The sequence below is a fragment of the Triplophysa rosa genome, linkage group LG17, assembly GCF_024868665.1.
Source record: "Triplophysa rosa linkage group LG17, Trosa_1v2, whole genome shotgun sequence".
Classification (NCBI taxonomy): Eukaryota; Metazoa; Chordata; class Actinopteri; order Cypriniformes; family Nemacheilidae; genus Triplophysa; species Triplophysa rosa.
The window spans coordinates 17,421,862-17,439,188 of NC_079906.1; the positions used below are offsets into that span (position 1 = coordinate 17,421,862).

At 39.5% G+C, this 17,327-nt stretch overlaps 2 protein-coding genes across 3 annotated transcripts; one reads left to right on the forward strand and one right to left on the reverse strand.

The window, feature by feature from the left end:
* The first annotated feature begins 110 nt into the window (after positions 1-110).
* dnttip2 (deoxynucleotidyltransferase, terminal, interacting protein 2) lies at positions 111-5,084 on the forward strand. The gene is made up of 7 exons (XM_057355797.1): positions 111-543; positions 1,509-3,547; positions 3,713-3,848; positions 3,978-4,073; positions 4,383-4,547; positions 4,736-4,845; positions 4,963-5,084. Exons 1-7 carry the CDS (start codon positions 397-399, stop codon positions 5,069-5,071), a joined length of 2,802 nt encoding a protein of 933 aa, XP_057211780.1. The 5' UTR covers positions 111-396; the 3' UTR covers positions 5,072-5,084.
* Positions 5,085-5,445: 361 nt separating this feature from the next.
* On the reverse strand, positions 5,446-16,031 carry spata6 (spermatogenesis associated 6). 2 transcript variants are annotated; one of them, XM_057355812.1, is made up of 13 exons: positions 15,908-16,031; positions 14,775-14,912; positions 14,615-14,663; positions 14,480-14,521; positions 13,954-14,078; positions 13,658-13,738; positions 11,689-11,937; positions 10,765-10,882; positions 10,602-10,642; positions 10,395-10,501; positions 8,482-8,578; positions 7,620-7,711; positions 5,446-5,626 (listed from the first exon to the last, which is right to left on the reverse strand). In XM_057355812.1, the coding sequence occupies exons 1-13, from the start codon at positions 15,995-15,997 to the stop codon at positions 5,458-5,460; spliced, it is 1,398 nt and encodes a 465-aa protein (XP_057211795.1). In that variant the 5' UTR covers positions 15,998-16,031; the 3' UTR covers positions 5,446-5,457. The 2 variants fall into 2 exon arrangements, with proteins under 2 accessions (XP_057211795.1, XP_057211794.1); XM_057355811.1 differs by having other exon boundaries at positions 10,395-10,513.
* Positions 16,032-17,327: the final 1,296 nt, after the last annotated feature.

The following is a 17,327-nucleotide window of genomic DNA, read 5'->3' on the forward strand; positions in this document are numbered from 1 at the left end:
AGTCTGACATTTGGTTTTTATTCATTTTAAGAATATGTATTGGATTTATGCAACACAATTTTTAAGAATTATGAAAAACTCTCCTAAGACCAGCAATAATGTACTTGATATTTTTCTAAATGTATTTATATTATATGCAGAGCTCTCCTGTGTGTTGGATAAGCAAGGCAAAGGTCATGGGTTTAATTCATTATGATAAAAAATGTTTGTATACAAGCCAAATGCATAAATACATGGTTGTTATATTTTATTTCATTATATTACATAGCAGTGGCAAATATGGACATAGTAAAAACCACTATGGTAAACAAATGTATGAATCTTCTCGAGAGTATGTCCTAAAAGTTTGCATAAATCCATATCATTACTTACAACTCACCCCGCTATGCCGCTTAGATGAGTTGCGTCATGACGTTCGAGAACGCGTCACCAGGCGGAAGTGCCTTGAACGTCATCATCAGTGGCAAGATGGTGGCCACCAGAAGCGAAACACGCGTGGGCTCCCCTGTAAAAAATATAAACGATGAAACCTCTGGAGTAACGGTATATTGATATATATTGTTATACGGCTTATCAGTTGTTACATGTTAGCGTTATTGTCGCGATTTGAATGTATAGTTTTAATGTGCTTGTGATAAGTCGGCGCGCATGTGCCCAATACGTGCCCATGCTGCAGATAAAGTGTGTGGAAACTTTTGAACTTTTAAATGACTTGAAACTGAAAACATTGCTTTTATTGCTTCGACCTGTCTCGACTAGTCTGTAGCAAAACAATTAATGGGACATGCTTGACAACATTTGATTTTATATATTACATGGATGACTGTAATGTGTCTAGGTTTACATTTTATTTCAACCTAAACTCAAAATATATACGTGTTCTTAGCCAAAATGCGATGTTTACATTTTACTGTTCATATTAATTTCAGCACACTTTGCCTCCTAGTTCCCAGCCTATTAGGGGTGTAATGCTGGGTTCATGCCAAACGCGAACAATCGCGTTCCACGCTCTTTATCACTCGCGAGAAAAGTTCGTTATTTTCGAGTGAGTGACGCAATCTGACAAATATTTTCAACCTTCAACCTGTGTTTTTCGCATCCGTAGCAAGCATTTTGAGAGGCATTTTGAGAATTCAGAGACTTCGTACAAACCGGCGGCAAATACGAAAAAACGCATACGAAATTTTCGGACTGTATGTGCAAAGACCTTAAGCAGTGCGGAGCAGGAGCAGCGCGTAGGGAAAATAGACTCGAACAGACGAAATAATCGCTGCACTGCTGCTTACGCGCCGCTTCTGCTCCGCGAGCACGCGCTCCTTATGCTGCTTAATATCAGAATGCAAATTAAGAAAACATCTTGCGCAGATTTGGGGACAGAATTTGTTCTGTACTGCGTGTTTTTTTAGGTTGATGATTAATTGACATATTTGACCTTTGTTTCATATTGATTTGAATTACAGATGTTAGTATATGTATGAAATCCTAATGTGAATTTATTGTCCTCATAGGTGCCCGCTCCGTCAACAAGAACAACACGTCACAGAAGCGTAATGGAAGAGAAGCATTCCCAGTCAGAACTCACTGGTGACTCCCAGCCAGATGAGGAGAAAGACGAAAGTACTGCCCCTTCCTTACCAGCAAGTCCACCCAAGCGAGAAATCAGAAGATCCATGCGTCTCCTTACTGACAAAAAACAACCTGACTCCACCCATGATGCTGATGTTTCAGAATCCGAGTCCTGCTGCTCTGTAACTTCAGATGTGAAAGCGACACCTAGAACTCGCAGAAGGACCGTAACCCGGGAGAAACCCAAAACTCCAGCAAAGAATGACGTATCTGAAGCGGAATCCTGTTCGTCTGCGGTTTCTCCGACGCGTTCGCGAAGAGCCCCGCGCAGCTTAAGAAAACGTGTTCAGACTCCAGCAGTGTCTGATCCTCCAAAGACCAACGATGGTGATCTTTCAGAGGCGGGGTCCTGCAGCTCTGTGGTCTCGCTCACCAAGGTCTTAGACACTCGTAGGATAACCAGGAGTCGCCGGAGGACTGCTATGTTGGCTGCAGAACTGGATCCATCTGATCCTGACTCGTGCTCCTCTAATGTTTCTGGTCTCCGTGGCTCTGTGGTCCGCAGGTCTGCACGGAACCAGAAAGGGAAACCGACCGAGCCAATCCCTTTGAACTTGGAGGAAACCACGGACTCCCCTTCCTCTCCAGTGTCCAGGAGGCTAAGAGACCGTAGAGGCAGGACAAAGTCAGAACCTGCAAAAGAGGCATGTGACTCCGATGAATGCATGTCTGGTCCTAGCACGAGTCCATGGAGATCGAGGCGGCGTCAGGTGAAAAGGGATACCGTCGGCGAGTCAGATTCGGAATCGGTACCCACCGATGTCTGCACCTCTCAGGATAGTACAAGCTCTTTAAAAGGAAGGGGGACTCCATGCAGTAGCCGAACCGGCTCTGCCAGTAGTAACCGTGCCGTGCCTATAACCAGAACGAGAAGCAAAGCAAGCGTTACAATGGTTCAGGAAGAGAGGGAGTGTGAGGAGCGTAAACCACTACCTCTCCAGTGTGAAAGTGTTGTGACATTGGAGGAAGAGGACATAGAGAAACCAGTGGATAGCACCATGACAGACACCGGCAAAGCCCAAGAGTGCACCGTGACTGAGGAAACGACCTCAGATATCACTCTCGTTCTTGATCCGGATGTGTCTGCTGAGAGCAGTTTACATGCAGATGTTGAGATCCTGGAGCCTCAGAGCACGCCGGAAACAGTTTGTGCTGTTTCTGTGTCTGAAAATGCTGACTCTGAAACACAGGCACATCAGGAAACAGCAGTGGATGAAATGGCTGCCACAGTTGCTATGGATGGAGATGTTGCCATGGAGAATAATGAGCCGGAGTTTGTGAAAGCAAACCGTGCTGTCGAGGATCAGGCAAATTGTGATGCGGTAGATGCTGACCCAGAGGCCCCTGGACCATCTGCGGTTGAGAAGAATGCGACGGATGTTGAGGAGACGGTTGTGTGTGCGAAAGATGTAGTTGTTACAAAGGATGCAAACGAAATGTTTACAGCAAGCATGGACGAAATGTCTGTTTTGTTAAAAGATGCAGAAAGCGAAGAACGCCCCTCTTCAAGCACACATACTCAATCTGATTTGACTACAGCAGAGCAACCATTTAAAAGATCTCCTCCTCTTAAAGAAATGACCAGTTTACTGGACAGCAGTGAGGATGAAGAGAGCCCTGATGAAGGTCTGTCTGCAGATGAGGAGGAAGAGGAGGGTGCTTCACAGGAAGCTGTGGATGGGGTCAGTGATGAAGAAATAAAATGCCCAGATGAAGGTCAGTCGATGGTAGAAGCTCAGAGTAGCGGACTGTTTGTCATAGACACCAGGCCTGGACTGAGTCCTGATGAGAAGTATTATGTTGATGCAAAGCAAATTCAGGAAGAGGAAGAAGATGAGGATTTTGTTGATGAGGAGGGGGACGACGACAACGATGATGATGATGAAGATTCACAAGTGCTCTTTGCACCGAAAAGGCCCGTGTAAGTTATTTTTGTTGTCTCAGATTGATCTATAGATTTTAACTTGTATAAAATGTTTGGAGGCATTATGTTTGATTTTAAGCTTTTGTTTTACAAGGCTGCCTCAAAAAAAGTTTATTAAATATTGTTCAATTCTAATAAACTAAATGGGGTCTTTTTCCTCAGGATGCACCTATCTACTTCTATTGACACAGGTCTGAAAGTGAAGGATCTTGGTGGTTTATACATCAGTTTTGACGGCAAACAGAAAAGTCTTTCTAGTGGCTTGAAAACTCAGAAGAACCAAAGTAAAGTAGATGAGGTAAATTGTTTACATTTTAATTGTTAAATGTGTAACTTGGCAATTAAAACAGTTAGACAATTTAGAGACTGAATTTTAAAACATTCAAGTTTTAATGCTTTGTTTTCCTAAAAATGATTTTTCTTTCAGTTACTGAAAAAGAGCGTTATTGTTCCTGATTTTGAGAAGAAAGATGCTATCCCCCCATACAGGGAATCAAAGCATGCTGCTAAACTCAAGCGCAAGGTGAGCAGGCCTGTTTTTTAGAGTTTCTTTTAGTATTTCACTTTTTTATGGTTGTCTTTTCTGTTAAGGGCTGTTTGTTTGGCCTGTTTTTAAAAATGCATACAATTTCATTCATATCCTTATCTCATCTGAATGTTATAGCTTTTACAGATTAACCTTAATAACTTTTGAAGGAATTTCAATAATAATGATATGGCATAGAAAAACAGTCGTTTTCAGGCTTTCGTCATTCTCTAAATGTAAAGTCATGTGTTTCTATAAATTGTTAATGATTATTAATCTAATTTGTACAATATCTGTCATATTTAGGCAGAAAGAGAGAAGACCACTGGTGATGGTTGGTTCAACATGAAAGCCCCTGAATTAACAGAGGAGCTCAGGAATGACCTGAAGGCCCTGAAAATGCGTTCAGCTATGGACCCAAAGCGCTTCTACAAGAAGAATGACAGAGAAGGATTTCCTAAGTACTTTCAGGTGGGGAACGAGTCTTTATAATCACTCGTAAAAGACTTGATTTTTTTGTACAAAAAAGTAATTGTTTCTAAGAACAATTGCATCGTCAGAAATAGTGAACAATCAATTAACCTCATCCATGCTTGCTTAAAAAAAGCAGACAATGGTATACTAACCTAGTATTTGAACAAAGTTTCTGATCGTTTCAGGTGGGCACAGTGGTTGACAGCCCTGTAGACTTCTATAGTTCCCGAATCCCCAAAAAACAGAGGAAAAGAACCATTGTGGAGGAGCTGCTCGCTGATGCAGAGTTTAGAAGGTAAACTCGGTATTTGTGTTCTGTTAAATTGTATTTATATCAATAACAATTTTATTTCAGGTTCTTGTCATATACTTATTTTTTGCCTAAAATATGCCTATTTTTAATTCTTTTCAGCAATAACAAAAAAAAGTACCAGGAAATCATGACCGAAAAGGCAGCACAGGTGGCTGGCAAGATGTACAAAAAGCATAAATTCCATAAAAAGAAAACAAATAAATCTTAAACATTTTTCTCTTTTTGTGACCTTAGAATTAATTGTCTTTTTAAATATGGAGAAACTCATTTTTGGATTATTGTAAAGGACTTTTAATCATTTTGTTTTGTACAATTATGTTTACACCATGCAGAGGTAAACAGTACTTTAAACCTGCCTTGAAGCAAACCAAGGCAAATGAAAAATATGAGATTTATGATGGCAGATTTGTCTCACCATACACAATAAATCAAGTCATCAAATATTCTCCTTGTTTATTTTTCTGTTACTTATCATGACAGTTTAATTCATTGTTGCACATGTCATTATATTGAGGTATGGAAAACAGTCTTAATTTTTTCAGTATATGACAAAATGCTACAGTGTGTCCATCAGTGATTATATTTAGACTGCAGTTAGGTTCTTTGTCCATTGTGTTGTGATGCATTTCTGTAGAGGTTCTTGTAGATTCTGCTTAAACTCTCTTCAAACACGGCTCTGTGGGGCTTCCCTGTGTACACGGCTGCTCTGTTTGTCCAAAATGTTCCATCATATAAATGAACAGATGGCTCTCCAGGAATAAGCCTGCGGCAAGGACAGAACAATGTGTTACATAATGTTTATTAAATGACAAACTAAATGCACAAATTCCTGTTTATATTAAACTACAATGTTTAGAGCAAGTTAACAAGTTTTTCTACTTTACAGTGTTTCCTCCTCAGAGCTCCTTTAACCTTTTCAGCCCAGGAAATGCAATTTTTTTTCATTCCAATAAACAAAACCATACCCGCAAAAGCCTAGTATTTTTTGATGTAAGCTATGGCTATAATTGTGCACTTTTTCTGTATAACAGCGGGATTTTTAGTGCAAGAGATTAACAGGATTCACATTTATACCCTTACTGTTTTCTGTTAACACATTACAATGTGATTGTGATATTAAGGTGTGTGTGTATATAGCTAGCAAAGACAACTTCCATGCTAATGAGCATAGCTAAAGGGGGAAGTTCCCCCTTTTTCTGGGGGCCCACAATCTTTTGGGGCCCCCAGAGAGCTGTTTTTTTAGTAGTAATGTAATAGATATTAAAAATGTATTATTAAATCGCAGACAAAGATTTTGGATTGTTGGCTTCCTTGTATGATTGGTGCGGTAGAGGGCCCAACCTCATATTCTTTCATAGGGCCCAAAAATGCTTGCGGCACCCCTGCTAATGAGAACTCATCAATCGGTTTACGGGATGGTTTTACAAATGGCCTTGTAAAAGTGTTATAGACTGTACAGAAAATATGCTTGGCTATCATAACTGGTTTAGTCACTTTGAAGGGATAGTTCACCAAAAAAATAAAAATTATGTCACTCACCTTTTGAGTTGTTCCAAATCTGTATAATTTCTTTGTTTTGATGAACACACAAGATAATTGGAAGAATGCTTACAACTAAACAGTTGTTGGACCCCATTGACTACCATAGTAGTAGTTCTGTTATAGATATTTATAAAATATATTTTGAAGAATGTAGGACAGCAAACAGTTCTGGGGCACTTTTTACTACCATTGTAATTTTTCTTACTAATGGTGTCCACGAAACTGTTTGGTTACAAGCATTCGTCCAAATATCTTTCTCTGCGTTCAACCAAACAAATACATTTATACAGGTTTGGAACAACTATGAGAGTGAGTAATTCATGACAGAATTTTCATTTTGGAGCGAACTATCCCTTTAAGGCTGTGAAATGAGAAGTGAACTGAGAAATGCAAAAGATTCAAAAACATTTCAAGGTTTTATGTCATTGGTACCAAACAATTTTAAAGTACATTTAAGCATTATCAAACTGCTGGGTTAACAAAAATATAGGTGTAATGCTTTACAATAAGGTTGTGTTTGTTAACAAATTATTGCACTGAAATGATTTAACACCTCAGGACCTGTTGCATGAATTGTTTAACAAACTCGAGTTTAACTTCAGTTCACAAAACCAGACCAAACCTGGGTTAGTTTGGGTTAATCATTCATGATGCTGGTTATCATCGAGGTTTAAAACCGGAATTGATGATTAGCCATAAAAGGCACGGTCTACAGTGTTCAAAACAGTAGAAAGCAACATCTTCGGTGGCCAAAGCTCAGGAGATTGTGTAAATGATTTTTGAGGTTTTGCAGTACGTCTCACAATGAAAAACAAAAAAGAAAACCCATAACCCCAACATATTTCATGTGCTTTCATTTACCGTTTTTTAAACTGCTAACAATTTTTTTTAAACTGGTTACTTTTTTCTAAACTCATTAACAAAACACACAGACACAACATGCAAAATGTCACATCTCCAGGGAAATTTAAAAAAAAAAAGCTATTTTAACGCTTCTAAAAAAGGTGTTACCCACAAAACTATGCACAGCTATGACAAATGGAAAACGCCATTATCTTTGTTTGTCATGTGCCATGGCACATGTACATGCATGTGTACAAATGTTTGTCTCTCTCTAAAAGTTCTTCGAAGTGCTCTTCTAATTAACGCTGAAGTGTTAACTGTGATGCATCTGATTTACTTCATTTTAAACTAAAGATCTGTAGGGTGTTTACCTGTCCAGTAGCAGCCGGCTGTCAATCTCTGAGTCACAGTGAGTGGGCCCAGGTACACTGCGTCTGAACCCTTCCTCCGCATTCACGTCATCCTGACAAACCAGACAATTTGTAACTTTAATATGACAATTCAACGAAGAGCTCAACACTCATAAATTCATATTCTGCCATGGGCCACAAAACATTGCCTGATTGTCCTGAATGATAGAAACTCACATAATCCCAAATTACCGTAAATACTGTGGTAAATCGCAATGAAGCAGACCCATGAGATCCCTGTGTCTCTGCTGCTGTGTTCTGTATAGCTAAAGGTTTAGAAACCTTTTTAAAAAGCAACCCTTGTTGTACACAAAACATGGACCTGTACCGCACAACAATCCACTACTTTAATCATTTTGACTTTGAAGTGCATTCTCATTTCCCTTCTTGACTTGGGCTTCATCCACACAGCGCTTGGCATCCGACCGTGCCAATGTGCCATCTCTCTTCTCTCAGCCCGTACCGACAGCCGTCAGACCTCTCGCGGAAAACCGTCTGCTTTTCGTTTAAAGGGATTTGGGGAAGCTTAAATTCGACTTTTTCGCTTTGCTTATACATCAGGCCGTTGGGGCGAAACGCACCGTGGGCAATGATGCAGTTAAAACAGCCCACGACTCGAGCGATTCTTGAGGAGAATATGCACGCAAAGCGATTACATGTTCACAGTAGCGGCACGTCCCAACAATACGGATATGAATGCAGAACGTCTGACAGAATCAATGGAGGTTTGAAACGCACTAAGTGACTAACATTTGTCATTTAGTGTTTCTGAGAATCATCTCGCATGGGTGAACACTACAGCACTGCGAAAAGGGTTACATACAAAAGAAAGTTTGCGAAGAGCTCCGTGGATGTTCAAGACCCTCTGCACTCGTTTGTGGATCTCCTGCGACCGTGAAGGGCTCGTAGGACTTTGAAACCTGTAGGGAATAAATACAGCGTGTGTGAAATCACATTTTCCTCTGAAGTTACCTCAAACAAATCAACATCTTAACGTCAAATAAGAACTAAAAACCTTTATGAAAAAAGTACGACTGTCAAATACCACAGTGGTGTAATATCAACTCTGACCACTAGTCTGTGCTGTTGCCCTTAGAGTGAACAGCTGCTGTATCATCTTGGTAAATCCAGATGATTTGTTGTAAATTTCAAACCACTTAAATCATGAAGTTAAATCACAAACACAAACACACACAGACAAAGACATTCATCTCCTGCCCTGAAGCAAATGCTGATATTTTCGTTTTACGCATTTAAATATGCCACAAGAGAGGAAAAGGCAGCTTATGAGAAATTTATGCATACGTTGTAGATCTGTCCTGGTGATTAAAATATTACCCACACAAATATTACCCACAAACTAGCAATATTTTATTACGTTTGAAACGATCACTCAATAAAAAAACCCACATATTTTTACGAAAAGTCATCATGCTTTATTTTTAATGACCGTACAGAAGTTCAGAAGCATCGTTCCCTCCGATTAGGGGCTCAAAAAGACGTGCCTGCTCTCACATTGTGGGAATCTGTGCAGCCAGCCGTAATCTCCAGGCCTCTGACTCCGGTCATGCTTTCAATTGACAGAATAGTATCACACATTTCCCACTATTTACTCTCAAGTCTTAGATTGTCTATTGATTTGAAACGTTTGCTCTTGGTCCTGCGGAAAAAGAGGCAGCGGTAGAGAGACTGACAAACAAACAAACATTTGCTGGTTTGCAGCCGGCGTTCAGATCAATAACGAGGGTCTCACGAAATTTATTAAACTGTGCATCGGGTCAAACGCATTAGATCTCGCTGAAACCCAATCAATACCATTTCCCTTGTTTTCTCAGCATCTTTTTTTCTCCTCATAAGTAATGAACAAACATGACACAACATCAGATTCTGTCATTTGAAGGTGAGGCAGTAAATTCATCTAGTCTGTTGTGTGTGATCGCAATATAGATTTGTGAAACGGATGCTCTGTTTACCAAGCTCTGTTTTTGTGAGCCTCACATTTAGTCAATATCATGTAATTGGAAATTCAAAGGAAACAGGCCATGGGGTTGCACTTTTAGTTTTTGCTTACTGCATTTTTGTAGGTTCAAGACAAATGCATCTAATAAAATAAGGATTTTAAGTAATGCTCTTACATAGCCGTGACATTAACCTTTCCCTTTGTGTTTTTCATCATAAGTATAAAGCTTTTGTTTGTCCCTAATGAAAATCAATCATCCTATTGACATCTATTGACAACACTGCTGTATAACACACGATTGTTGATCTTTGTTGTAGGTAATAAGTACAATGGAATAAAAAATATGCATGTTCTGCACTTTTATTAAGCAAAACATAAACGTGCATAACAGCATTCAGACACTAAACAAACATATTTAATATACAAATATAATTGCAAAAAACGCACGTGAATGAACTGGTAAATAAAAAGTGTCTTGCGTAATTCTAATGTCTGTACAATGTTATTTCCCTTTCATACAGATGAACTATGGTTACACGGTCTCTTTTGAAGAAAAAAGGCTGTATTGTCCTCTTGAGAGACTTAAGAACATGTGACAACATTTCTAGTGAGTGTGTTAATACTAGCTGGTATTTTCAAGGCATTTTGGGAATTTCTAGGGAGCATTTCAGTGGAACAGTTTTGACAAAGTGACTGACCCCCTGTGCAGGGTACACACTTTTAAAATAAGCATTTACCTGATTGTAACTGCTCATGAAAATAAATGTAAAACTCACCGTTCCCTGAGGGAGGAGCGGTTCAGGACTGGACTTTGATCTCTGACCATGCTGTACACAGGGGTGGAATTATCTTTGGGGCCTTTATTCCGGGTATCACTGTCCACCTGCACGGTTGCCTCCCCAAGACATGAGGGAGAAATCAGGGTCAGAACAGGCAGATCATTTCTAGCCACAATGCAACAAACTGCTTGCTTTCCAACTTACTTGAGTGTGCTTTGATCTGAAACTTCCAAGGAGAGAGGGATCTAGAGAGCAAGAGTAGTTTCGTGGGTAATTATTTGAAACACAGCCTCAACAATGCATAAGATGACATTTTTAATATTGAAATCACTGGAGCTTCATCTAAATACTCAAATATTATAGTGACCTGTGGGGTATGCAGAAAAGCTACGTGATCGGAGGTGGAGGGGGCTTCTTTTATCAGAAAGGTGAGATGCAGGAAGTGTGGGGGATTCTATCATTGACGTGTTTGGACTTCGGGGCACCTGTGCAAAGAAAAAGCAGTCAACCTCTTTTCCCCTTTAAACAAACAATCACTCGTGTCTCTGCTTTAGCAGGTGCAGCAGGACTCCATTGACACATGGGGCATTGATTATTCAAATGAATGTCTTTCACTTCAGAATTAATCACTTTTCCCACAAAAGGTGAAAGTAAGGAGAGAAACTTATGAGACAGGTACTAGTTTTCTATTCTGGCAAACTTTTTTAGGTGTTTGTGTATCAGTTCAACTTTCAGACAGCAATTAGACCAATGCCACTCCATTTAAATAGTAAAGTGACCATGGCGGATAATGAAACAAGCTATTTACTTACCATGGAAAACAAGTGTGCCGACTTTAAACACACATTGATAAACTAAGCAGGCTAATCTGCAGAAATGAAGAGGGAAGTATTTGTTAATCACGGCCTGACTCTTAAATACTTGAGGTTAATTGTAGCCTCGGGATTTCCTTTGAAAAGGCTACACCCTTTTTAAAAACCCTGTGACAGAAAATGCCACCATGATATCAGCCAAGAAATCAAAAGCTGCCTTTTCTAACATGACAGCTTTGATATTTGCACCCCAGGACGTATTGTTGTTTTAGAAAACATGAACAAAAACAAGAGGGTGATTTTAACAGGGCCGTCTGTCTGCTGTAATCAAACGCCCCCGCAGTGAAATTAAAATATTCTACCTGTCAAGTGCATATATACTGTATATTAAAATACAACATGAATGCCTATACAATAAAGACAACTAAGCAATACGCACTGTTATCATGATTTCATTAGTCAATATTCCCATTACCCACCACGAATGGAGCCTGAGGGACCGTCTCTTTCTTAAAGATGTAGGGCCCTAGTTTAAAGTGGCCGAGTCGTTGTCTGGTCTCCTCGGACAGCTGACACATCCTGCGGTGGGTGTAGGGTGAAAATGAACGGGTCTGAGACACCACTGTTGGTTTCGCATAGTTACAGTGTGGCGCAGTGTTTGGCTTCCTCTTTTTTGGAATTGCAGGGCTGGTCCGCACACGGCAGGGTTTAGCGGAAGGGCCACAAACCTGGACAGGGAGAAAAACAAATGTAAAGCAATTTAAAAAAAGTTATTAGTCACCCTTTATGTTTCTCACTCTGTTTTGCAAGTATGTAACTGCAACTTTGACAACACTGTATGTTATTTCTATTTATGAATTGGACAACCAAGGACATATTCAACTCACATTTTGTCTAAGTGTCTTGTGTTTATGCTACATTTCTTTGAATTTGAAAAACTTGAGGTCGGTGAGGTAGGTCATTTCTATTCCACTAGTGGCACCAAAGTGAATTGCATTTAGAAAAAAACAGAAGACCACGAAGGGCATTAAAAGAAAACAATGACAAAAAAATGTGAAGAAATTTTGTGAAGCAAGCACCAATAGGTGTTGAGTTCTAAAAACTAAATCGTAAACAGAACAGCATCACTAATAAAATGCAAGACTTCTGTATGTTTCGACCTTTAAAATACCCCTAAAGGTGTTGAAAACATCTCGGAGGAAAAGAGCACAGGGTTGTACTTTAATTGTAATGATCCTGCAAAACTCTTTCTGTTCATCTACAGCTAATCCAATGATTTCCTTCTTATGTACACATGTAACCTGATGTAAACCTTACTCAATGTTCCAATCTCACCTTTGCAGGCAAATGACTTCAATAACTCTAATCTCAGCTAACATAATTCTGAGCCCCAATAAATGTGTTCCTGCAGGCGCTGCCTGGGTAAATACGTTTTTAAAAATGTTAATTGCATTTGATGGCCGGTCTCAACCTAATATGATAATGGCATTACATGGATGTAAAAAAACAATGATAATTTAAATGCTAATTGGAACATCCAGGCGTATTAAGTCATTTTGAAAAAGCAGAGAAAGAAAAAGTAAATCCTGCTAGCGATTGCTGTTTGAAGAGTAGAGATTTAATGAAATTAAACTAAGTGGCTTTTTTCCTTTTAGTCCTCTCTCTCTCTTTCTCTCTCCTTTCTTTCTCTTTAGACGGCAGGACGGACAAAGAGGCCGTTTTAAAGCAGGAGTCGCGCTTGTCTGATGTGATTAGTGGCTCGGCTGGTGTTGGTAATGGGAGATAAATCCGGATGTCCTTGAAACAACAAAGCCTGCACCATGAGTCGCTTATTAAACAAGAAACAAGCTCTGTTCAAATGCATGCAAATCATGCAGAAGCCCGATTTACAGAAAGCCGTGTCAAGTCTGGACCAGATGCATCCACAAAGGGAAGACATGCTCATGAAACAGACCCGATAAGATGGTCAACGCAGAGACGTCATAACAAGGGCCTTAGGAACTTGAAATAAAGGATGTGAGGAGTCTGTCAGTGATTCTAAATGGACCATGCTCAAACACAGAGGGGTTTAAGACCATCTGATAGAAGAAACATATTGGAAAACTCAAGTCCAGCTGATCAACGCTAGCTTTGGAAGCAATGGCTGGATCTTGGAAGAGAGGATCTGGGTAGAAACGAACCATTTCCCTTTACTTGTAGAGTAAATAACATCCTGAAATGGTGCAGTTGGCAGTCACAGAAAATCTATTTTTTTATTTTGGCGTATGCAACTAATTAAACTACTACCTAACATTTAACTTACAAAACTTTCAATGAAATGATTCTATATTTTGCTCAATAAAATTGGCAGATGCCTATGTAAGCGGGACAGTTCACAACGTTTTGGAGCAGAGCTAATAGCATGGTGCATTCGCTGCAGTATGAGAATAAAAAAGCCCAAAGACTCACAGACATGGTAGGCTGACCATGTTTCACTTCACACTCCTCAATAATGGACGTCGTTGAAAACTCCACTTTGGGAGAGATTCCCTGAGGGAATAAGAAAGGAGAAATATGAAGCAGAAAAAAACATCACAGACTTTTAAAATGATGAAAAGACAGAGGGCCAATGCAGATAATAACAATCTTGGCAGATCAATTTACCAAAACAATCTACGTCTTCAAGCAAATAGCAGGAAAATGGCTCTGGCTTTTAAGATGCATCACAGATATGACATAAAATGCTGAAAGGAAGACACACGCACAGGGAAAGAGACGGATCTCTTCATCAGAATCTCTCTCCCCGGGCCAGTGCTTCTGGGAGCAAGACGTGGGCCTGGATACAGAAATTCCCGGGTGTTGCCTTCAAATGTGGCCAGGATCTCACCCTCTGCACAGTAGAGAAAAACAGACGATGGAACGTTTACTTTTTTTTTTGACAGCACTAGGTAATAAAGCTGTGCCTGGGTAATAAAGCCGTTTAATAATTTATGTCGTGTTTTAAAGCAATTACATACAGAAATAGGCAAGTGTCAGTATCCACACAAAGAAATCGCACCCCATGAGACCTCTAAAAAGCAGTATGGTTTATGCATACTGTAATGACAGTACTCGCTCCAATAATGCATTTATTCCCAGCTGATATTGGGTGTTTTTTGGAAATTGCCGTACCGATTTAATGTCAATGGCAAACTCAAACGTATTGTTTAGTTACAGCCCTATGTTGTAGAGCTCAATCTACAATCTCAAATAACTGTCAGTGTTACAGTCGGAACAAATGTGAGATCTTACCTGGAGGAACAAGCTGAAGGAGCTCTAAAGAGGTTGTCTCATCTACAGGGGAGAAAAAACAGGGTATATAAGTTTATTGATCTGAGGTTATGAAACAACACAAGACAAGCTGAAGATAGGTCTAAGGATTCTTACTCTCCAGATGCTCAGCTATAACACCTGGGTCAACCACTCCCACAAAGGTCTGTTGAAGAGAATGAGAAAAGAAAGAAAGAAAGACACACAGGGTGAGACAGTATACATCACAGGTTTGAATCAATCAAAGCTGTTTCAGTAAAGTCTTTGCGGTGTGCACCTTTACAAACACCATTTTTTCGTCAATCCGGAGAGGGAATGCTGGAGGAACACATTTGGACTTGTGGTACTGGCCCATGATTTGAACACTCAGATAAAGGTCATCTTGCGATTGTAACACCACTCCTGGACAAGTGATCTGTAAGGAGGTACAAGTTAAAGTAATAGTTTACGCAAAAATTACAATTACATTTCTTTATCCTTACAAATCAGAAAAGGTCTCCACACACAGAACTATCACATTGATTGAAAAAATAAAAATTGAAAATACACCGCACAAATCATATATTGACCATTTTTAATAGTGATTTTGATTCGTCATTGAAGTTTAACAGCCCCAGTCTTCATTCACTTGCATTACATAGAAAAAATAGCCTGGGCATTCTTTAAAAAATCACTTTGATTGTTCCATAGAATAAAGAAAGACAAATTAAAGTGGATAAGAGGCTCCTGTGAGAAACCAAACTTGCTTTTGGAAGGTGTTAGTAAGGCCAGCGGTGGCACATACCCTTTGGTCTGGTCAGTTAAAATGATCTATCTTTGTAGTTACTTGTAGCAACTCTTTATAAATTGGTCTACGTTTTTGGATGACCACTTTATATGTAATGATTTCTATACTAAAAATTACACACTTTTCATCATGCATTGACTTGAAATATCTAAACGTACAGCAATTGTTCGTCACATGGTGTTTTATTATGTTATTGTTTTTATGATAAGAACATAAACCAACGCTTTCTTTAGAAAATAAATAATTAAAATACACTGTAGATATATCAGAAGAACATACATTTCCCTGTACATTTATACATGAGGCGCAAAAGCTCTGCATGTACCAGACACTGTGCGGCTGCCTTTGATATGCTAGCAGCCTAGCCAAACCGCACAGGCGTTGTTTTGTATTTCCGTTGTTTCAATAAACGCAACTTAGACTAAAATGCAAGAGTATTTATTAAACTGTCTCTGCTCGTAAATGCTCCGTTGCAACCCTGACTGCACTGACTCAGTCATCCGTGATAACCATTTGTTGCTAACAGTGCGCTAAACTACTATCGTGACAAACGCAAACAGAAATAACGTTATTTTTGTTGTTGGGCGGGAAAAGTCAATAGGGACCGCGGCTGATGTACTTACAGCTTGAATTTTCAATTCGACCGTGCATTTCAGCGCTTTTTGCCGTGATTTTGAGACGGAAGGCTTCTTGGGCGGTGTCTGTCCACCCATGGTTTTAAACTTGGTTACTATGACAACTGCACAAGCGGACGCTGCTTTCAAACCGTGAGAGGAAGTGCGGACACAGTCACGTGACACTGACAACAAAGTTTGCGTGTATGTCGTGTATTATTTAGACACCGCTTTGGAAAACCATTTTTTGCGTATCATTGTAGTTTTACTAGCCTTCAATGGTACTAGTTATTGAGGTTAATTTGTGATTACTATGATTTCACTACAAATAAAACAAACATGGTAACATGGTTACTACAAGTAATGCATGGTTCATTTTTCTGAACACTGACAATTGTTATCATAGTTTGTGGTTTTTGAGAGCACACACCGGTAACCTATGGATTGTTCATGGTTTGATTAGTCTTTAATATAAGAAAAGTTCATTTAGAAGCCATTTTACACCCCTGTATTGTGAAGTGCATGCATAAATACTGTATAGTATTTTATTATATACAACATGTAATACGCCCTTTTCACAATGACGTCACTTAACTTCCGCCTTTTTGCAAAGCAGTGTATCATAACATCCGTCTTGCAACAAACAAGAAGAAGAAGAACTTCCGTTTTGCCGTCGCGCTGGAATTTAACAGTGAGAAAAAAACGGACAGAACACGTATTCAAGTACTTATCCTAGCACCTTCGCTAACACAAAAAGAAACAAAACACTTACCTTCATAATCAAACAGGTACTGTTCAATGAAGAATTTGTATCCTTTCTCTAGCTTTGATCTTGTCGTTAGCGAAAATTTGTCTGCAAGACGTTGTACATCATCTAGATGTATTTGTGGCAGATGTGCAAGCCACTTGGTAAACTCCATTCTGAGGCGCTAGTGGAAGTAACTTCTTCTTCTTGAGTTTTACTGGCGATTGGCAAATCAGCTTATAGGTGCATTACCGCCACCTTATGAACTGGAGTGCTAGCGGAAGTAACGATACACTGCTTCGCGGCAGAACGGAAGATGCGTGACGTCATGTGAAAAGGGCGTAATACACAATTGCTATAATTACTCTATTGTAAAAACTTTCATTTTCTTTCATATTTGAAGAGCAGCTTGGACACCCAACTATAATTCTTTTGTTATGACACCTTATATACTTTTCGAATGACAAGAAAATAATGATAATTTTCTCCTTGCCGTAACCAATTCCTTTAAGGCACGGGTCTTTGACAAGTAATCCATCAATGTGATAAGTTGCAGTTTAAAGCTCCTTATAATGATGCTCAATGAAGGTGTTGACCTCCGAGTGAACCACACTATTTCTAGTGGTGAGAGACAGGCCTCAGAATGACTCATTAGTGCCAGTTAACTTGTGCACAGGAATGGAC